The sequence below is a fragment of the Xiphophorus couchianus genome, chromosome 6 (genome assembly GCF_001444195.1).
Source record: "Xiphophorus couchianus chromosome 6, X_couchianus-1.0, whole genome shotgun sequence".
NCBI classification, from domain to species: Eukaryota; Metazoa; Chordata; class Actinopteri; order Cyprinodontiformes; family Poeciliidae; genus Xiphophorus; species Xiphophorus couchianus.
This window is the reverse complement of record NC_040233.1, coordinates 31,007,211-31,029,881: the sequence shown is the minus strand read 5'-3', so window position 1 is coordinate 31,029,881 and position 22,671 is coordinate 31,007,211. Positions and strand designations below refer to the sequence as shown.

General features: G+C 40.2%; 1 protein-coding gene across 3 annotated transcripts in view; it reads right to left on the bottom strand.

Annotated features, from left to right (window-relative positions):
* Positions 1 to 6: 6 nt before the first annotated feature.
* Positions 7 to 22,671, bottom strand: part of amph (amphiphysin) — a 38,186-nt gene continuing 15,521 nt past the window's right edge. The window contains exons 11-18 of one of the 3 annotated variants that reach the window (XM_028020611.1): positions 18,479 to 18,598; positions 18,320 to 18,403; positions 16,743 to 16,769; positions 14,229 to 14,252; positions 12,045 to 12,281; positions 9,032 to 9,073; positions 8,425 to 8,691; positions 7 to 1,577 (exon numbers count right to left, since the gene is read on the bottom strand). In XM_028020611.1, the coding sequence (XP_027876412.1) occupies positions 1,530 to 1,577; positions 8,425 to 8,691; positions 9,032 to 9,073; positions 12,045 to 12,281; positions 14,229 to 14,252; positions 16,743 to 16,769; positions 18,320 to 18,403; positions 18,479 to 18,598 (849 nt within the window). In that variant the 3' untranslated portion in view covers positions 7 to 1,529. The remainder of the gene's footprint in view (positions 1,578 to 8,424; positions 8,692 to 9,031; positions 9,074 to 12,044; positions 12,282 to 14,228; positions 14,253 to 16,742; positions 16,770 to 18,319; positions 18,404 to 18,478; positions 18,599 to 22,671) is intronic. The other 2 variants (XM_028020612.1, XM_028020613.1) reach the window with 2 other exon arrangements.

The following is a 22,671-nucleotide window of genomic DNA, read 5'->3' as shown; positions in this document are numbered from 1 at the left end:
TGGGTTAGGTGGTCTTGACTACAACTCTGTTGATCAGGTTAAATTCAGCTCTATAAGTTGAGGACAGTGGATTGTAATTCCTTTCTGTACATTTTCTTACTTATCTGTAAATATTACTGTTTGTGCATAATGTGTTGAGACACAAACATGTAGTCACTACCAGCAGTGGAGTGGTCCACTTCTCCCTTTTTACACTATGTGTTGCAAAACTTCTCAAATGTTTTTTATTGTCCTCCTTCCTTCCTCTTATCTTTTGGTTTTTCAGCTGCTGCTCAGCGGTTTGACACAAAGCTGACTGACAAGGAAACTGTCAAGAAGTGGCTTCATTACACACCAGAACAGGAGGAAGGCATCAAGCAACCAAAGAGACGCCAACCAGTCAGACCTGGGTTAACCCAACTTGTGCTGCTTCCCTGGTTCATACAGGGAAGCAGCACAAGTTTCCTGTACATTCAGTATAAAAGCTGAACCTTGTGGACGATGTTCTTCATGGACAATAGACTGTTGTTCTGACACTCCAAAAGGAGTCAAATATGTTTACAGATCTATGCCTGTTTTCCTAAATAAAATGTAATGTTATTGCCATGTTGCGGTACGTTATGATGTATACCTATCAGACCAAAAAATGGACATCAATCAATATTGATTCCTTAACTTTGATTCAATATAAAGTCAACCCAAATGTGTATTTAGATCCACATTCAGATGATATCAATGTTGAATCAACATTGATATATTGTCAGTTATGGTTGAAACATTGATTCAACATGTGAGTCACCGACAGCTTTCAATATCGTTTCAATGTAAGGCTTCAATATTTCTGCCTAACCATATTTCAATGTTGATTCACTCATATTTTGCTATCTGGGAATATAAAAAGAACTTATCAGAATCAGTGGTATCAAATGCAAACATTGTGCTCTTTATTCAGAAAACTAAAAAACAATTAATCACATCAAAACGTTAAAAATGTTGTCTTTATATTTGATTCCCAAATATACTAGACTGTGTGTGTGAGAGAGAGAGAGAGAGAATGTGACAATGACAGGCATTAGCTTAATATACTTTGTAGCATGGTGCTTTATTATTACTGGCAGATGCGCCCTATTCAATATGGCGGACACTGTGACGTATAGCACCAATGGGGGACCCGCTCTATGAGGCGTCTACGTATTCATGTTTATGCCATGCCTGGCATGAGCATTGCTGTAATGTCAACCAATGCAAGCGATTGTTGCCCCCTGCTGGTCAGTAGCAGTCGTGCTGCAAGTCAACAACTCAATGTAATCTGCTGGGTTTAGTTAGACAGAAATTTTTTAATCTACTTTGAATAATTCATTGAGCATCCTGCACTGTTTGATAACTGGGGTCAAATGTAATGCAAGTGTGGTTGAATTGAAACAATCTTTGCTTTATAAAGGGCCTTGAGAAGACATTTGTTGTGATAAATAAGTAGAATTAAATTGAGCAGGAAATGTTGAAAAGACTAATTAGTGAAAATTTAACAAGAAATATAAAAAGTAATTGACTTAACAAACCTCAGCAGGCTCTGGCTTCTCCGGACTTCCAGCTTTAGTCTTTGGAGAGAAACACAACAAATGAAACTCAGAACAATGAAAAGGTTAACAAGAGAAGGAACCGTGTTTGACGATCGAAATGTTCTGGTGAAGAATATCAACGCTGATATTCTTATCATGCCCCTCATATGCTCTTTGGAGGAAAATATTTCCATATGAGGAAAATCTAATATACCGATATATTTTTGCTACATCATGACACACGATATATCACGATATTTTCAATAGAGCTCCAATGTTATTTTAAACTGTAGACTAATTGCAGCATGACGTGACTCACACAAGTTCCCGCCCCATTTTCCTGCTAGACTTAAATGTAATCTCCATATATGAAATAAAGAGATGCAGTGTTTTGCTATGAATCGTCTACACTATGACTAGATAACAAGGTCAGAAAAAAGTTTTAATTAAAGAAAAAACAAATAGCGAGGGAGAAGGAATGTAGTGATTATTTGTCCAAAACTCAAATCCAAAAATCAAAAAACTTAAGATTTCAAAGTGATCAAAACAAAAGGTGAATTGAACTCAAATAGTCACCTGCTGCACCGTGGGTTTCTGGCTTATACAGTTTTAAAAACAACAAAAGTCAAAAATACAGTTCTTTGTTGCTTTATTCCACAGTTCAGGCAAAACAAGTTACAGACTCTGATTGTCTCGCCTGCTCTCTGACTGAGTGGGTGCAGTAACTGGTTGGATAGACTGACTGACGATTGGTAGACGGAGGACTGACTGACTGGCTGGCTGACTGAGACCGAGACTGGTAAAAAACCATATGACCACCCAGGAGCGTGATGAGCTAACCTAAAACCTTAAAACCTAGCAATTTATACTGCAAAACGTCCCAAACTGAAATTAATTAACTAATTAAGTGAATTACTAGCCAAAAACTATTCTAAATAACTAAAATTATACAAAAATTCTAATTATAAATCAAAAAGAAATTAAGCAAATAAAAATAAACTAAATAATCTAAATTCTAAGATTTCACTGAAAATAGAGAAATAGCTCCTACAGGGAAGTTATGCTTGACTTTGACAAAGTTAACAAATAGATATGCTGTGAAATAAGGTGTGTTTTGGTTCAGCTTACAAATAAAAAAGCCACCTACACACAAACTGACAGATCATCAGTAGAGCAGGTGTTTAAATGAGCTAATCAACTATCACTCTGTTAGCTTCGCTAATAGCAGCGGTGGCTAATCTACATGTAAAAGAATAATCTGATTAGGCGGTGAATTAACTTTGTGGTACAACCTTTTGTGTCAATAGTTTCATAATTACCTAATTTTGTTCGACATCCTCCATATAAAATCTGAACTACTGCCAGATTACTGATCCAGCGCTGTTTCTCTTCGGAGCTAAACTAGTTCATCTGATTCCGCTTCCGTCTCATACAGGCACGCGCCACAAACTGGAGAAGAACCGAGAAGAACCTGGCTGCAGCAAACAGGAAGGGCGGGACGGACCGCTGTCAGTCTCAGACCTTATTTGGAAATGGGACCATTGCACTCCAGAAGTGAAGGGGGCGCTATTTCCTACATTATCCGTGGCCTCCGGTTTTTATTTTCTTTTGAAATCTGTGATATATCTTCACCTTTAGGAAGGATTTTCACTCTCAGCATGTATTTAAACTTCTCTATTTTATTTACTTCAGCGCAGTTTACGGTTTTTAACAGATTCTGTAGCTTTCTTCATACTTCTAAATCTGCTTAGTCATATAATTTCCGGCCAGCTACTGCCTCTAGTGGCGTGGGGTGGTAAAACAGCTAATACAATTATTTTATTAAATCAGAATACCACAAAGTCTTTATTATTTATTATTAATTCTGGCATTACTGGTACCGTAAAAGATAAATTCCCTCACAAAACACCATACAGTTTCATTTCCTTTAGTAAGTAGAGCTAATTAAATTACATAAACAAAACCTGAAAGTGATTCCAGTTTCACTCGATGGCCAACCTGTTGAAACTGTGGCTAATTTGAAATACCTCGGGTCGTTCCTGGACAGTCTGCTCAGTTTTGCTGAAAACACTGGTTATATTTTTAAGAAATGTTTTCAGAGACTTTATCTTTTTAGAAGACCCAGTGATCTTGGGGTCACCCAACCAGAGGTTGTTGAGTTAAAATGTTAAAACTTTACATTTTAACTTGAGTTTTAACTCATCTCAAGTTTTAACTGTTGAGTGTTTTAACTTTTCATCTTTTCAGCTGGTTTGGTCACATGAGCTGCAGACTAACAGAGAAAAACTAAAGAAAACTTTCAATGGCAGGTAAAATAGCAGGAAATAGTTTGAGCTCATGAAGGCCTTACTGTTTTCCTCTGGTAACTAAGAACATCGATTAGAAGTCATTTATTGACAATGCAATAATTATTCTTAGCCAAACTAAATGATAACATTTACCTGTAGCACCCAAAGTATTTTACTCGATGCACAAATTGTTGATATTGTGATTCTATAAAAGAGTTTTATTTTATAGTTTTAGAGTCGAAGACAAATTTCAACTTTGGAAGACTAAATAGTTTAACCATATTTTTTCCTATATATAAGACTCTATCAACAAAAAGAATAAGATGGCACAGTAAAAATAAAAATGTAAATTATTGCTTGTATCTGCTTAACAACCTGGATTGTTATTCCATCCATCCATCCATTTTCTGTTCACCCTTTGTCCCTAATGGGGTCGGGAGGGTTGCTGGTGCCCATCTCCAGCTACGTTCCAGGCGGGAGGCGGGGTACACCCTGGACAGGTCGCCAGTCTGTCGCAGGGCAACACAGAGACATACAGGACAAACAACCATTCACACACACACTCACACCTAGGGAGAATTTAGATAAACCAATTAACCTGACAGTCATGTTTTTGGACTGTGGGAGGAAGCCGGAGTACCCGGAGAGAACCCACGCATGCACAGGGAGAACATGCAAACTCCATGCAGAAAGACCCCGGCCGGGAATCGAACCCAGGACCGTCTTGCTGCAAGGCAACAGTGCTACCAACTGCGCCACTGTGCAGCCCCTTATTATTCTATAATATTGTTATTCTATAAACTAATTCATTTGTTTGTTGTTGACTTTTTTTTTGCTCAATTAAATTTCTTATGTATATATTGTAAATGGTATTTTTATTATAGTTGATCATTTTGTTTTTCATGTATTATTTCTTTTGTTCCTCCTATAACTGATGGAGAAATATATATAGACACTGTATATAGATATTATTTATAATGTATACAGGTATTGTTTATGTCACCTAATTAGCTCTACATCCTGAAGAAAATGAAAAAAAGACAGTGTTTTAGAAGATAATTTATCTTTTACGTTGCCAGTAATGGTGAAATTAATAGTAAATAATAAAGACTTTGTGGTATTCCAGTTTGGTGACTGTGAGGGAGGAGCCCGCACACATACACACAAACACGTACACAATCGCTAACTTACTGTTTGTTGCAGCTTAAACTGATGCAGTTCATCGTGGGTGAACACGCGGTGTTCCTGCTTCAGTTAAACATTCATCCTAACCCGTTATTTTCAGCATTAAACGTTTTCCCGGTTCTGTTTTTTCAAGTACGATGCTGCAGCTAAATGTAAATAAATGTGAAATTATGAGTATCCATAACTGTTCTGATTCTTCAATTTTCAATATTCCAGTTAAAAATGAAATTAAATACTTAGGCATGTGGATTACTAAGTGTAGAGCTACCAGTGTTAGAAAAGAATGTACAAGACAACATTGATAAATGTGGCAAAACCTTAAATATTTGGCTTCAAAGAGATTTGATGTTGTTTGGTAGAACTTTATGAACAAAAACTGAATCCTTATCCAGGCTGACGTTTCCTGCATGTTCCTTAGCCGTCCCTCCAAATATCATAAAACAGATTAACAGAATTAATTTTAACTTTATTTGGAAAAACAAACACCATTACACCAGAAAAAGTGATTTGCTAAAACATTTGAGGAAGGTGGTATCAAGGCAATCGATTTAGAAATTATGAATGGTACTTTAAAAATTAGATGGCTTCAGTCCTTTTTAAAAAACGGTGATTTTATTTGGTTTGTTAAACCGTCGTTCGTATTTCAAAAAGTTGGAGCTATTGAGCTGTTATTGAAATGTGATTTTGAATTATCAAAACTCCCTATAACTCTTTAATTTCCATCAACAGGTTTTGTTACAGTGGAAATTAATGTTTAAACAACTTCAGTCCTCATAATGTTCCACTGTGGAACAACAGAGCCATTCTATGTGTAGAAGATCTATGTTTCTAGAAGATTGGTGGAATAAACAAATCTGGTCAATTATTCATTTACTGGATGGAAATGGTGAAATTCTGAGTTTGGAGGAATTTAACAGGAAGTTTGGAGCTGATTGTTCACTAACAATTTATAAGAAAGTTTTATATAGTTTCACTAATGTCCTCATTCAGTCAGTTAAAAACTATTTACCTAATTTCTTTATTCCAAGGCTCCATAAGATTCAAACTGAGCTTGTGGACATTAGAGATAATAAATGCAATAACAGGTTTTTGAATCAGTATCTATAAATATTATGTACCCAGGAAGAACAAAAAGAACAGTTCTCTTACAAAATGTTAACAAATCTATGATAGTCAAAATTAGGACAAATTATTTGAAATTCCCAATTCCTCCTAAATATAAAGAATTACATTTTAAAATAATAAATAACGTTTATCCTTCAAATGAGTTCTTAATAGAGAGATTTAAGTTTAATGTTGAAAATTGTGGTTTTTGTAAAACTCAGTTGGAAACAACTAAACATTTGTTTTACGAATGTAAAGAAATATTAAACTTATGGGATCAACTTCGAAACTTTCTGTCTTCTAGAACAATAAATGTGGATTTTATTTCCTTACAAAACATTAAATTCGGTTTATCTATCAAAGAAAAAACTTTTGAATTTTTAGTCAATGTTCTAATGATTATAACCAAATATTATATCCATAAATGTCGCTATGCAAAATGCTGCCTCTCATTCTCTGCTGTAAAAAATGATCTTTCCTTTTTTAAAAGATGTCTGAGAAAGATGCAGACAATGAATGAACCAGACAGAACATTTGTTGGCATATTGAATATCTTTCTAAAATTGTATCAATTAACCTCCGTTAATAAATTAACATCCAAAATGTATAATGAACTACAAAACCTGGAGAGAGGGGATACAATATATATTAAGGAGAAATGGGACAACGAAGGGAACCGCCAAATTCACATTGAAGACTGGTCAGACATTTAGAATAACTGTTGGAAATGTACATCATCACTAACATATAGACAATTTGCTTGGAAGGCTGTTTTACGTTTCTTCTTCTTCACACCACCAGCTCAGAGGGGCAGAAATGCAGAACATGGTGGAGATTATCTGGGTCCAAACAATTTAAACGCAATTGTTTGAGTTAATGGAAGAATTTCAGTTAGTAGTCCCCTCTGATTAATTTATTTTATCTTATTTTATTATTTTTATTTTTTATTATTTTAATACTTTCTTCTAGCCTTGTATCTAATTGGTTTTGTCAACAGCAGGAGTTGTGAAATTTGTTTTTTTTTGTTATGTCTGTTATTGACGTGTTGTTTGAGATTGTTATTGTTATTCTTATAAATTCAATAAAAAAAATAATAAAAAAGAAGTTTTCAAGTAGGGTGTTTCCGGATTGTGGCGCCAGGAGGGAGTCACATGATGTAGTGATGTCATCAGAGCGCACTGAGTGTTGTCTATTAAATTGAGTATTGTATTTTTGTTTACTTTATTTAATTATTATTATTATTGTTTTATTTTGTAAACTTTAAGAATTTATTTGAGTTAGAAGTAACTGCTTAGTTTTTTTGCTTGTTTGGACTTCCTGTGGGCGGAGCCTGTGCCTTTAAAAGCAGGGCTCTGCTCCACAGGGAAGCAGTCTGTGACTAGACCTGAGAAGTCACATTGAAGGTGATGGACTCTGACAACAAAGGTACTGCTGTTTGTCTGATTTTAACCTGCCTTGGATGTCCTTTGTAAATACTTTGCACCTGCCACCTTGTTCACCTGAAGAAACGCTTAATAAATTTCACTGAAGTGATCTCCGGCCTTGGCCAGTCATTTATGTTTGACCAAGTCATAACAGAACCTCGTCACAGTGACGTAATTATATTAGTTGTGTTACCACCCCACGCCACTAGAGGCAGTATCAGGCCCGAAAAGATACAGCCTCTAAACAGATTTAGAAGTTCACAGAAAACTACAGAATCTGTTAAAAACTGTGAGCTGCGAGGAAGTAAATAAAAAAGACAAGTTCAAATACATGCTGAGTGAAAATCCTTCCTAAAGGTGAAGATGTATCACAGATTTCAAAAGAAAATAAAAACGGGATACAGCGGATAATATAGGAAATAGCGCCCCCTTCACTTCTGAGACTGACAGTGGTCCTTCCCGCCCCTTCCTGTTTGCTGCAGCGAGGTGGACTTGTCAAACTCTCGCTGTCACCATGTTGTTTTCTACGCGCTGCGTGATTGGTAGAAAAATTTTGGGTTGGGACGGGGAGGGACTAGTGATGCATTTGTAGGGTGTCAGATAAACCATACTCGCAGTGAATTTGATGGTGAAAGTTTATTATTTGAACGACAATTTATACTCGGTGGTTGCAATAGAGCCATTTTAACCATCGTAAATTGAAAAAATTGCAATACATGGAATATACTTGATACATCGCCCAGCCCAACGCTGATGATCAAGAAGGAACCTTCATGTTAACCTGGCCATTTAGGGAGACTTTAAAATGATGGTGATGATGATGATGATGATGGTGATGATGATGATGATGATGGTATTAATTGGTTTCGGAGCATTTCTACTCACAGCTGGCTCTTCCTCCTGCTGATTCTCTGAAGGTTTGTCGTCCTCTTCATCATCAGTAGGAGCCTCATGTTCTTGGGCTTTACCAGCAGGGGGAGCTGGAGCTTCCTCCACTTTTGATTCCAGAGGCTGCTGTTCAAATTCGTCATCAGCAAGAAGAGATGGACTCGCACACTGTTCTCCAGCAGGGGGCGCTGTAGCCTCTTTTAATTCATTGTCTGTTTGTTTCAGGGATGCTGCAGGACCTTCTTCTGTTGTTTCACTCTCATTCTTCAGCAGAGAAACACTTTTTGAGCTCAAAGTGAGTTCAGTCAGTCACTCTGCTACCTGAGGTTCTACAGAAATCAGCCCAACGATCCAAAGAAGTAACTTTTTCTAAGTTGACATGATTTAAAGACTTCTCCAGCAATAAATCTACTATTTTCTTAAGTAAAACTTCCACATCCACTAAAACAGTCTCTTCTAATTTCAACCTACAAAGGCTAAATGACGAAACAAGCTAATCTCTACCAACTGAAGCCTCATAACAAACACTTTTTTATATTTAAGGAAGAAAAGTTTATTTGTGTGTTTCTTTTACAAAGACACACACAAATGTTGAGAAACTCACCATCTTATCGAAATCTGTAAAAAATGATGGAGCAGCAGCATCCTGAAGGTTGCATGCAACAAAAACAGAAAATAAGTTAATAGTAAGCAATAATTCTTAATAACATAATGCAGGGATAAAGACTAAAGAGTGAAATTAGGACAGACTAACAAACACTAGGAAGGGAGGAAGAAGCTGATCTTTTATGCTACTAGAATATTTTGATCTACATGCTGGTTGGGTCACAGTCCTCTTTAAAAGTTACTTCTGTCAAGTACAAAGCTCACTGTCTGATGTCTGTCCTGAAGATAAACATTGTGTGACCATAAAAATCATGTTACTATTAATGTGGAATAAGATAAAAACATTTGGAAAAAATATTTGAAAACTGTACAGAATAACTGACACTGAAGTAAGTGAAAAATCTCTATATAATATATATTGAACACAGAGTTCAACAAGCAGAAGTGATAAATATCTGAAACCTGTCCTTTGTTCATCACTTCACCAATTGATTTAGTGACGTTACCTATAAAGGTCTATTAAAATCAACAGTCCCCTAAATTAAATTTCTGAGACACTCAATGACAGTATTTGGGGTATGAAGCTAGCTGAGGTGAAAAGACGGTTTGAATGTAAAATGGGTATGACAGTACCAACAGAAGACTTTTAGAGACAGGAAATAGGATGAGAAGGAGCTCAGGCTGGGATCCTGGTTCTACAAATATTTCATTCAGTTCCTTAGTCTGTGAAAGGGTAAAAGAAAGGAATGGACTTGTATTGACCTATTTACTACTGTACACTAGTCTACCATACTGGAGGAGGAAGAAGGAAGGTCAAGTACCTCTTCCTTTCTTGTATCTAGCTCTTGGTACAACTTTCCCAATCTCCGGTTTGCAGCCTCATCTTCGGACATATCTGAATTTTCTTGTTCTTTGTGATTTCTGGGTTTGGTAACTTCTTTCTTTCCCTCTGCTGCAGTTCCACACATGTAGTTTGGGTAAGTGACAGTAGAGTTGAAGCCATGTCTGTCACTATAAACCAAGTTGTTGGACAATGGATCTTCAGTTCCTGAGGCAGCTGTTGGACAGCTTTTAGCAAAATGGTCTGAATTCTGCCCACATCCAGCAACTTCACCAACCACAACACTGCAGTTCCCTAAAGTTCCAGCAAATTGGTCGAACGCAGCAACACCCTCGTTGTCTCTAAGCTGGATTTTACCAAATGTTTCAGATCCAACCGTAACTCCACCCTGCGATTCTGTGAACGGATCCGATTCAACTCCACCCTGCGATTCTGTGAACGGATCCGATTCAACTCCACCCTGCGATTCTGCGAACGGATCCGATTCAACTCCACCCTGTGATTCTGCGAACGGATCCGATTCAACTCCACCCTGCGATTCTGCGAACGGATCCGATTCAACTCCACCCTGCGATTCTGCGAACGGATCCGATTCAACTCCACCCTGCGATTCTGCGAATGGATCCGATTCAACTCCACCCTGCGATTCTGCGAACGGATCCGATTCAACTCCACCCTGTGATTCTGCGAACGGATCCGATTCAACTCCACCCTGCGATTCTGCGAACGGATCCGATTCAAACCCAACTCCACCCTGCGATTCTGAAAAAAACGGATCCGATTCAACTCCACCCTGTGATTCTGCGAACGGATCCGATTCAACTCCACCCTGCGATTCTGCGAACGGATCCGATTCAACTCCACCCTGCGATTCTGCGAACGGATCCGATTCAAACCCAACTCCACCCTGCGATTCTGAAAAAAACGGATCCGATTCAACTCCACCCTGTGATTCTGCGAACGGATCCGATTCAACTCCACCCTGCGATTCTGCGAACGGATCCGATTCAAACCCAACTCCACCCTGCGATTCTGAAAAAAACGGATCCGATTCAACTCCACCCTGTGATTCTGCGAACGGATCCGATTCAACTCCACCCTGTGATTCTGCGAACGGATCCGATTCAACTCCACCCTGCGATTCTGCGAATGGATCCGATTCAACTCCACCCTGCGATTCTGCGAACGGATCCGATTCAACTCCACCCTGTGATTCTGCGAACGGATCCGATTCAACTCCACCCTGCGATTCTGCGAACGGATCCGATTCAAACCCAACTCCACCCTGCGATTCTGAAAAAAACGGATCCGATTCAACTCCACCCTGTGATTCTGCGAACTGATCCGATTCAACTCCACCCTGCGATTCTGCGAATGGATCCGATTCAACTCCACCCTGCGATTCTGCGAACGGATCCGATTCAAACCCAACTCCACCCTGCGATTCTGAAAAAAACGGATCCGATTCAACTCCACCCTGTGATTCTGCGAACGGATCCGATTCAACTCCACCCTGCGATTCTGTGAATGGATCCGATTCAAACCCAACTCCACCCTGCGATTCTGAAAAAAACGGATCCGATTCAACTCCACCCTGTGATTCTGCGAACGGATCCGATTCAACTCCACCCTGCGATTCTGTGAATGGATCCGATTCAACTCCACCCTGCGATTCTGCAAACGGAAATGAATCCAGCTCAGCAGGGTCAGAATCAACCATTTTGGCAGATAGCTCTTTATCCTCCCATCCTACTCTGTCAGAGATATTTCTACAAAGTAATGCTGGGTCGCTTTGTTTTCCCAATTCATTTTTATCCGTTTCACCTTCCTGGTTCTCCACAATGTTCACAGGAAGTTGACATTCGTTACAAAGGTCATCATCTGCACTCACCCAGCCTCCACCCTGGCCACCATCAGCCCATTCTTCAGCTGTCTCATACTCAGACCCAGACCCATCCAGAGACCTGGACCTCTTATCTCTTCTGTCGCCTGTGCCATCCTCAATCTCTTCCCCAAACTCATTGGTGAAGATAAGTCCTGGCGTAGATTTTCTACGATTTTCCAGCCCCACATCTTCACTGTCTATTTCTGCCTGGTCAGTCTCATCTTTAGCATTACTAGCTGTAGATGGATGAAGGTTGGAGTGAGTCAGGGTTTCCCAGCTGCTAACCTCATCTCCCTGGTCTCTGGGCTCACTGTCCTGGACAGCAGTTGTGTCTCCACCTGGTAGTGAGCTTTCCGCCTGGGGCCAGCACTCAGCTCCGCCCTGAACACCGACCTGCTCCCCCTCTGGCATGTCAGCCAGAGTTCCTGAAGCAACCGGGACTGTAGCCAAAGCAACATCTCCATTTGCTGACATCGAACCAAAGTCTGCAGACCAGTCAGCAACAAATCCAGCATCGGCAGCCTGTTGGAGCAACACAAAGAATTTGGGTTAATGATTGACCCTTGCTCTATAGAGACACACAGTGAAAAGATTTATGCAAACATTGATGCCTGATGTCAGTGGTAACCTATGTTAAGATTACTATATGTTAAGATTAAGGAGTTAAGACAAACATGACTAAACTGGCTCGTTTGCTGTAAATGTGTGGATGCACTAAAACACCACCTTCCTACCCTGATGTATCCCAGGGTTTTAAAGTAGATGTAATTAAACATTGACTTCAGAAACCTTCTCTCCATCAAGATAATTTAAACCATTACGACCTATATCAAACTTATATTAAATCTTCCTTTCTGATCTAAAATCTTTCAGAAAATAGTTGCTGATCAAGTCTGAGCATCTAAACCAGCGCCCTCAAACTGGATTCCTCCAGAGCCGGAGTCCTGCCCTTTTTTTTGGGAACCTTTGTAATTTTATTGATGTGAATACTACTTAACACTGTTTTATTAGAACACAAAATGGGTTTGGTAACATCATTAAGCCTTGAACTTCATAGACAAGTGCATCCAATCAGTTTACTTGATAGCACCTCCATTTACTACTGTTGGTGCAGTTGGTTGTGATGCTAGACTGATACACACCTTTGATAAATCTGTAGCACAAGTCCAAGGTGATGAAATAAATATTGAGTTGTTTGGTCACAACAAAGGACATTATGCTTGGCTGCAAAAACAACACAGCATTCCAAGAGAAAACACTTGCTGCCCACCATAGAATTTGGTGGAGGTCCCATCATGCTGTGGGGTGGTGTGGCCAAAGCCGGTAGTGGGAATCTCATTACAGTTATTTCTGCAAAAGGAGCATCTACTACATGTTAATGTGATTTTTCTTTTGGGGTTCCCAAATATCTTTCAAATTTTGTTTTTATGCATATTGCACATTTTCTCTTAATTGAATTATCCTCATTTCACTACTGAAATATAAGCTTGGCATCTTCAAAACAGGACACTTTAAGTGGGCAGGATGTTGATATTGTCTCTGTATCTTTGGATGTTTGTCTTCTAGCCTCATGGGGGCTGGGCACCTTTTATGGTTTACAGTAAACCCTCGTTTTTCGCGGGGGTTGCGTTCCGAAAAGAACCCGATAGGCGAAATCCGTGAAGTGGGTACCTTTATCGTTTACAATTATTATACAGCATAATTAAATATTCTACATTGAAACCAAACAACAAAACCTGTTTTCAGGCCCAAGCATTTTTTAAACAAATAGAATGCTTTCTTACAAATAACTACAGTAAAATAATCATTTTAATGACTATTAAAATGATTATTTTATCATCATAATGATAAAATTATTATAATAATTGTCCTACAGTCACAATTTGTACAGGACAAATTGTGACTGGCGTATTTCTCTGTGACGCTGCGGCCTGACTCCGCTCTATAATGGCTTTTTCTCCTGAAGCCTGAGGTGCAGGTGAGTGTTTTCGAAAGAAGAACATAATTATCAGTAGTTGTTGTTGCTCTTTTTTTCTTCTGGGCAAAAACATTTACCAAAATTTGACAAGCTGTATTACGTATATTTAAATACCGTAACATTATTGGCACACAGGTAGAGAAGAAGCGTGGAGACTGTTTAGCCAATCAGGATGCAGAACACAATACACTCTGAAAAAAAAACTGCACAACAAAATCCGCGAAGCAGCGAGGCCGTGAAAGGTGAAGCCTGTTACAGCGAGGGTTCACTGTATGGCACAAAAGAAACAAACCATAACTAACTGTGTCCATCTGTTATGTTATATATCAAACTGATATAGCTTATCAAAACACCCAAAGATTTGAATATGAAAATAATTAAGATTATCAGAAGTGCCCAATTTTTTCATATGACTGTACTTTGAAATCACAGATGCATAAAACAACAGATAAAGAAGTAAAGAGTGTCAGTGTGCTGAGGTCGATACTTACAGGCTGAGTAGGTTGGGCATTTCCCTAAAAGAGGGAGCAGAAAATGGCTCATATAAGTACACAAATTCCTCTAGCTTGTTCAATCATTATGATGGAGAAAAGCTGCCATAATTTAAGAAGAGATGGAATTACTTTATAATCAAAAACAACCAGACAGGCACCAACATCAGTTAGATGGAAATAGCTTCATTCTACCAACAGACTTGAATATGTGCTGTGATCCTCATTTAAACAACCACAATATTCTCCAACTGGCTGGATTCTTTATTTTACAAACTACTGAGGACATGGAGATTATTTCTACGGAGGCCTCTAGGGGCCATTTTATCTTTTGCGTTCTCTCGCATTAATGTACTGATCAGTTCATGCGGCATAACTGAATCCTGTAAGCCTTTCTTACGGGCCGCCGTACTTTCTGCCTTAATGCAAGGTTATGTAAGGTTTTTCATATCTGGTTGTGGAATATCTGAAGTTTTCTATCTTTTTCTTTAGTATAGAAATGCACCACAACTCTATGATATATACAGAAACTTTCCATGAGAAGGAAAGAAATAAAAATACATCCAAACTATTTGAACTATTTCTGAGTTATTACCGCGGGTTATCTCCTGTGCAGTTTCATCTCAACCTCCTTAACAGACATAAACATGCAGTGAATAAATCGAGTTTCAATCAGTTTTTGCACCAAAGAATTAATAATAATAAACTCGTTTCCACCGAGGCTCTGTAAGATGAATGAAATAAGTAATTATTGATTTGACAGGACACTTGGGTGGTTGGCGTGTCGATGTGGGCGTGACGTCACCAGGTATGAATGGGAAGGTGACCGGCGTCGTGTGTATTAGGAAGCGGCACTTGTGCAGTTTGTCCTGGTCAGTCCTTGTAAAGTTTGAAGCATGATAATCAAAATGGAATAAATCGATAATCGTGGCCTGGAGATGATTGACACACGGACAGATGAGATTCCCCCAGTTAACCCAGTGCGGCGCTCTGCCACCATTTAGGTTCTTTAAATATGTATATATTTGAAATGTTAAATTGACATTAGTGACTGTATACAAAATAGAGCAGCAAATATTGCAGTAAGCATATTGCGAGGGAACGCAAAACAAAATTTTCCCCCATGCCCCCTTGAGGGTTCCATAAATTTCAACTCAAAATCTCCGATTAGACATTTTAATGAGACATGGATCAGGACAAGGGCTAGTGCTACAGTAAGTTCCTGTACAAGAACCATTTCCATAACCATAGGACCACAGCAAAGCTAAGTTTTTACATCATTAGCATCTGAAGGCCACTGAAGGAGCTGCTGCCATTAACGTTTTACTTTCATTGAACATAGAAAGTTCTCCTGATTCAGTGCTTTTGCTTTGTCTTCTCAAACCTATAGTCATTCGTGACAAATGGATGCTGGTGCTGAGCACAGTTCTGGTTCTGGTTCTGCTGGAGGTTTAATCCTGTTAGAGGGATCCAAGATTAGGTTAACATGTTGGAATAAATATGTTGTAATTTTTCTATTAACTAAAAAATTGCTGTTTGTGATGCGCAAAAACTCATAATTACTTTTAAAAAATGTGTCTTTTGTTATATTTTTCAACCATGGAGGTCGCCATTTTTTCACCGATGGGTCGATGACGTCATCAGGTTCATTCTGCACTGAAGTGTACAGAGTAAACACAGGGAGGCTGACTTTACCTTAGTAGTTTATCATACGATACGACATGTTGTGAACTGGAACTATATAGTGATATGTTCAATGGCTTGTCAGCAGCCAAAATACAATCAAGATGTTTGAAATTATTTTTTAATGTCTTTTTAGGGTGAAATGATGCCAAATATGACCAGAGTTTTTAGAGGGATTTTAATATCCATGTGTATGTTGCCCTCATAAGCCAGTGGTGAAAAACTTTCCAAACCATGCTGACTCTTTTAGTCTCGGTCTGGTTTGCTCCTGTGATTTGCCTGTTCATAACTTAGACATCTGCAGTGCTTTCTAATTATTATTATTACTAATAATAATAATTAGAAATTATTAATAAATTATTATTATCATTATTTAAAGTTGCTCTGTCCTGTAAAACTTGTTGCTGTTTTTACCCAGATCTTTCCAGTCTGTGTGTGATTAGACCGTGGAGCTTTGGACCCCACCAGGCGGTGTCAAACTGAACCAGAACCCCTCGTTAGCAGGACGTCTGCCTGTAGACAATCACTCTGCTGAACCAATCCGCTTTTCCTGTGCAATTCTCCATCACCTGCTGTTAGTGCTATCTGGTTTGTAGTGGCAATAAATAGTTACATTTTAATCAAATTAACGCTCTTCTATTTTCTGTGCTCTAGTCTCAGGATGTACAAAATAAAAAATACTACGTTAAAACAGCTCAGTTAGTCCTGAGAATGATCAATAAAGAGTCGATCAAAGCAGCGTGACTGAGCGCAACCTGCAGGCCTTTCAGGAAAAAACTGAAAAGAAAACATGTTTGTTTCCATGTAAAGAGTTTTGGAGATTCAACTCACCGACCACATGTCCCACGGTACAGCCGTCTAAAACCAAGACAGAGCATGTTAATACAGAGTAAAGTACACTCACTGAAAATAATAATAATACTTAGAGGCACCTTGAAGACTCTCGGGATCACCTTATGGCCTGCGAATACTTGGATATTAATTTACAACCAATTGGCATCTCGATCTGCCACCGGAGGACAAAATGGCATAACAAGTCTGTTGCACTGAAAGTATCGGCTGGTGTTCAAACCAGGATAGGTGTCGTTGCATCAAAGACCTGGTCCCAGCCCTAACCCCTAACCCGAAGACCCTCCAGGACCCGAAGGCCCTAACCCTGGACCTTCAAGAGCCCTCAGATTTCAGCAGCTTCAGCAGGAATTTGTTGTTGTTTTGACGATCCCACCCATTTTCTAGGCGGCACTGCGAATCTATGGTGGCCCTCAGGCACCACACTGACCCACTGAAACACCCTAACCCTATCCCTAACTCTACGACCCAACCCACCGATCTAGTTCTAACCCACAATGAGAGTCCCATCGCTGTGTGTCTGTTGGATGGTCCAGTGACCGTCTGATAGCATCAGCTCTACTCCTGAAATCCTCACAGGTGCCGTCTGGTGGTTCCTGGCACGTTGGCTCCTAGTAAATAAAATTTCCATCACATGTGGAGCCCAGCTGCTGCACATCAAAATCTGATTCAATCTTCTTAGGGCTGGACAATAAATCAACAATATATATCGCGAAAGACACATGATCAATATCAACAGACAATTCATCTGAGAGAATGTTCAATAATTTCACTGGACTCAGATCTCAGAGATGCACAGCATTCTGGGGGATGTAGGCAGAGGAAAGGAGGCACGGCTTTAGCTGCTCAACCTAAGCCAGGGTGGTAGGAAACACTAAAAGCCCCCATATACTCAGGCGTTGAGTTTGCACTCTGTGAGCCACGCAGACCCCTTGTGTGCTTTCTACGGATGGTTGAGGCTTTATGCTCCACCATACTGATTGCCTAAAACTCTCTGATGTCACATTCCTTTATTTCCCACAATCCTAGTGGAGACTAGCATGTTTGATGAGCTAGGTTGGCGCCTGTCAGCCGGGGTCAGAGAGTGGATGTCACGCTCGCGACTCGGCGCACTCACTCAACTTTATCAGGTCGTGTTGCGAAAACAGTTTGATGTGAACACTGAGAAGGTTGCAGTGCAACACCGAGTACGGAGTCATAAACACTGATCTTTGTTTGGACGTCGGCTTCAAGTATGTGGGGGCCTTAACCCATTTGATCGTTGGTTGCCTAGCAACAACCTGTTGGGTAACTTGTGCAGCAGCACTTTAAGGTTTTGCCACTCTCATAACTGCTTAAAAATAAATGACATGGAAGAAAAACTGGATAAAACAAGAAAAGTCACATCACCAGTTTAGCAGCACTTCAGATATTTAAAACGGAAAGAATTACCAATAATTATTGGTGTCAACTGATATGAGACGCTTATATCGTTTTACATTTTTCAGCCCCATCGTGCAGCCCTACTTATTCTAAAACCTGTTGTTCTTCCACAGATCGGTTTCCAAAATTGAGCGCACCTGAGGAATCGGTGAAACACTTTCATCCGGCTGGAAAGCATCAAAGTCCATGTCAAGAAGAGACTCTCCTGGTCGTTCATTTGGCTGTGGACAGCAGCAGAGGAAGAAGGTCAAAGGGCAGAAAAACTCATGGAAATTGGATTTTATTTGCTGTCCTACCTGAGAAGGTGAAGGAGCAGGTAAAAATTCTCCTCCAAACAAGTCAATGATTTGCTCTTCTGCCACTTCTTTAGTGGGTGTGACTTTAGGAGGTGGAGGAACCGGTGGACCCTTTTTAAACTGCCAAAGGAAATGAAGCACCGTTACCAGGTGAGCTGATCAGACAGGAAGAGTTAACGCTACTCCACTAACAACCAGTTCTACCATCAACTTGTTATGTGTGAACCTCTCCATTAATCAAGCAAAAGTTACTTTCATAGTTTCTAATGCTTGAATCTGAAAAGTCCAGTAAAGCGTTCAGAACCTTTTCTGTTCAGTGTGAGAAAAGAAGAGGAACCTTGAAGAAAATCAAGATGCTGAAAACAACAACATTGAGAATGTCGACTTTACTGACTCCAAATATTAAGACATCCATTTATAACACATTATTATGTTTGGTTGGGAAATGGTCAAATTGAAGGTTGAAAACCCTCATTCATCTTCACCAAGCACATGGAAGAGTGCAGGAACAGGTCCTGGTCTTTTGCTCAGTCAATCACTTAATCTGGATGGCAATAAATTAAAGAACCTCTGGGTTGTTTTTGACCAGTTTAAGTCTTTAAATTCCATATGAATCAAGTTTCTGTTGCCAAAATTCACAACATCCTGTGACACTGAAAAACCAATCCGTGCATTTGTTACTTCAGGATTGATGTAATTGGTCCAGATCAGGGGTCACCAACCTCTTAGAGACTGGGAGCTGCTTCACGGGTCCAGAGCAACACAAAGGGCTATTTGTTTGATACAGACAGAAATGTTCTTGGTTCAACCTTTATAACAATAATACATACTGTATATGTATATATGATTACATGCTGCCTGATCATATTAATGTTAGGGACTACTGACAATAATTATCAGTAAGGACAGATATGATTAATTGCTATTATGTGATCAGAAGTTCTTAGTTCAGAGTTTTAAGTTTGATTCCCTTTTGGAGATTTTCTGTGTGATTCTAAATTACCCACAAGTGACTGAAAGGGTGGATTGTTGCAGCTGCAGCTGTACAGCTGGACGCACTGTGAGATTTTCCTTTAAATAAAAAAATAAAGAAAAGTTATTGTATTTTTTATTATCCAACCCTCTTTACAATTAACATAATTGTGGAGGGAAAAAAAAGTTCTTTTGTGCCAAAACATCTTGTATGTAGCGCACATCAGTGTGAGTCTGTGGGGGTCAAAGGGCAGCCAAAGCCTAAATCTTATTGGTCAGTTTACTTTTTCTGTCAGCTAAAAATGATGAGTTTGAATCTCCCGTTGTTCTAAGATCCCGCCTGAGCTTTTTACAGTGTACAGTTCTGGCGGGTCGCCGGTTTATTAGCTTTTTTTTGTGTTTTTGCTAACTTAAAAGCTGACGGGTCACCAGCTGGCTGACACCAGCAGATGTCGAAATAAAAAGGTCCGACAGATTGGGAGGTATAAAACTATCACTGCACCTGACCTGCAATAGAACACCTCTCCAACACACATCATGTGGCGTCGCACAAAAGCCGCACAAACTTAAACCACTAAAGCAGCGCAGCCTTTATTCCGTTTTTGTTTTTTTGTTACACAAACTATGCTAAATAATAAAGAGGTGGAAGCGAAGCCTATATACCAGGTTGATCCACGGAAAGAGGAGGATGTTGATTCCCAGATTCAGGTGGAGTCAGACGTCCAAAGGAGGAGAAGGTGAAGCAACAATGTTTGCTTAATTGGGGAACGTTTCGACTAGATTAAATTGTTTAACCCTCAGTCTTAGCGCGACGCTCAGGAAGAGCAGCAGATGTCAGTTAACAGGCGACACGTCAGCTCTCCAGTTCAGGAAATGTCAAAGAAGCTCAGAAACCGACGACCCGCCAGAACCGACACGGTAAAAAAGCTCCGCCGGGATCCAAACGACCGCTCTTAGAACTACGGGAGGTTCAAACTCCTCTTATTAATTTTTAGCTTACAGAAAAAGCGCCAAGCCTCCAAATAAACAAAAGTAAACTGACCAATAAGATTTTAGCTTTGGCGTGTCCTTTGACCCCCACAGACTCAGATGTGCGCTGCGTACGTGTTTTGACACATAAGATCTTTTTTTCTCTCCACAATTTTGTTAATTGTAAAGAGAGTTTGATAATAAAACTTTCAGAAATTATTATTTTCTTTTTTACTTCAAGGAAAATCTTAAGGTAGGCAGAGCGGCTGCAGCCGTCCAGCTGCAGGCGCTGCTGCCCTCCGATAAAATCCTGCAGGCGTCTGCATAGTTCTGAACTTTAACTATAGAAAAGAATGTTATGCATGAAGCAATTTATTTTAAACGTTTTTTGTAATTTACTTTGAAACAAAAATCTAAATATAATCAAATGTTATTAATTCAATGTAAAAACATTAAATTATATAATTTCTGTGGCAGTGCTCCCTAATGACGATGGCTATTTTTAGAACTTGCTCCACGGGCGACCGGGGGCCCGCGGGCCCCGTGTTGGTGACCCCTGGTCCAGATGTTCCTAACGGAGAACAGACTGCAGGTTCCCAGAGGTTCTGGGTGGAACCAGATCCCAGTTTACTGAGGCAGACAGACTGGCAGAGGTTATCCAGAGCTATTTCTGTAGTCATGCTGCTACAGGCAGCATAGCCTCTTCACTCTGCTACTTTCTCAGCTGCTCTTCATTTTCTCTTTCTCTGCTGTTGTTTTAGAGATCGACATTATTTTCTGCCTTTGGAGAATGTCGCCTCAAACTTTCACAAACCTAACCCTCTACAAAAGGCAGAAGGTCCAAAAGAATGTAATGATTAAATCTATTTGTTTAAATTTGTTTACAACCAGAAATTTAGACCTCAAACTATTCAAACGCGTATCAGAATTGCTTTGAAGTAATTGTTTAATTTGACCAACATGTTTGTGTTTTAGTCATAATGAGTCCAGACTAGATGAACCCATCTAGTCTGGACGCTCAGGATGAGGGCTGAGGCTTTCCCACCTCAAAGACCTGGAGCTTCTTCATAAACCATCCGAATATCAGAGGGAAAACTTTCTCAGCTGTTAGAAGAAATTCCTCTGATTATTGAAAATCTGATCTTTTTTTTTTTAAAGGAAAGTGTAACTAGTGAAAGCATAGCCGCAGTCCTGAAAATCTTTGAAAAATTCTAGCAAAGTGGGTGGAGCCTAGATATGGAGAGGGGCGTGGCTAAGTGTGGCGATGGGAGGAGGGGGAGCTGTGATCAGGAAGAAAGATCTGTTGCTGATTTATAAACTTTGTCTGATTCTGGGTCCTGATGTTGGACATGTTGAGAACCTGCAGCTTTTACCTAAAATGTTTCTTCCTGAGCTCTTAATGTCCTTCCCTCCAGACGGTGGTGAACCGCACTGGAGTGGGATCTGCAGAGGCGTTCCCATGATGTTAGCTCACACTGACCAACAGGTGGATTAGTTGACACATTAACGGAAACTAAAAGCTGCATGTTCAGTTTTAGTTTGGATCAACACCAGGAGGTGTTGGATCGACCCAGGATCCACCTGAGATCAACCTGAGATCGACCTGAGATCGACCTGGGATCTACCCAGAATCGACCCAGGATCTACCCAGGATCGACCCGGGATCGACCTGGGATTGACCCGGGATCTACCCAGAATCTACCCGGGATCTACCCAGGATCTACCTGAGATCAACCTGGGATCTACCCAGGATCCACCCGGGATTGACCGGGAATCTACCCAGAATCGACCTGGGGTCTACCCAGGACCTACCTGAGATCGACCAGGGATCGACCCGGGGTCTACCCAGAGTCGACCCGGGATCTACCCAGGATCGACCTGAGATCGACCAGGGACCTACTGGGGATCAACCTGGGATCTACCCAGGACCTACCTGAGATCGACCTGGGATCTACCCAGGATCGACCTGGGATCTACCCAGGAGCTACCTGAGATCGATCTGGGATCTACCCAGAGTCGACCCGGGATCTACCCAGGACCTACCTGGGATCTACCCAGGACCTACCTGAGATCGACCAGGGATCGACCCGGGGTCTACCCAGAGTCGACCCGGGATCTACCCAGGATCGACCTGAGATCGACCAGGGACCTACTGGGGATCAACCTGGGATCTACCCAGGACCTACCTGAGATCGACCTGGGATCTACCCAGGATCGACCTGGGATCTACCCAGGAGCTACCTGAGATCGAT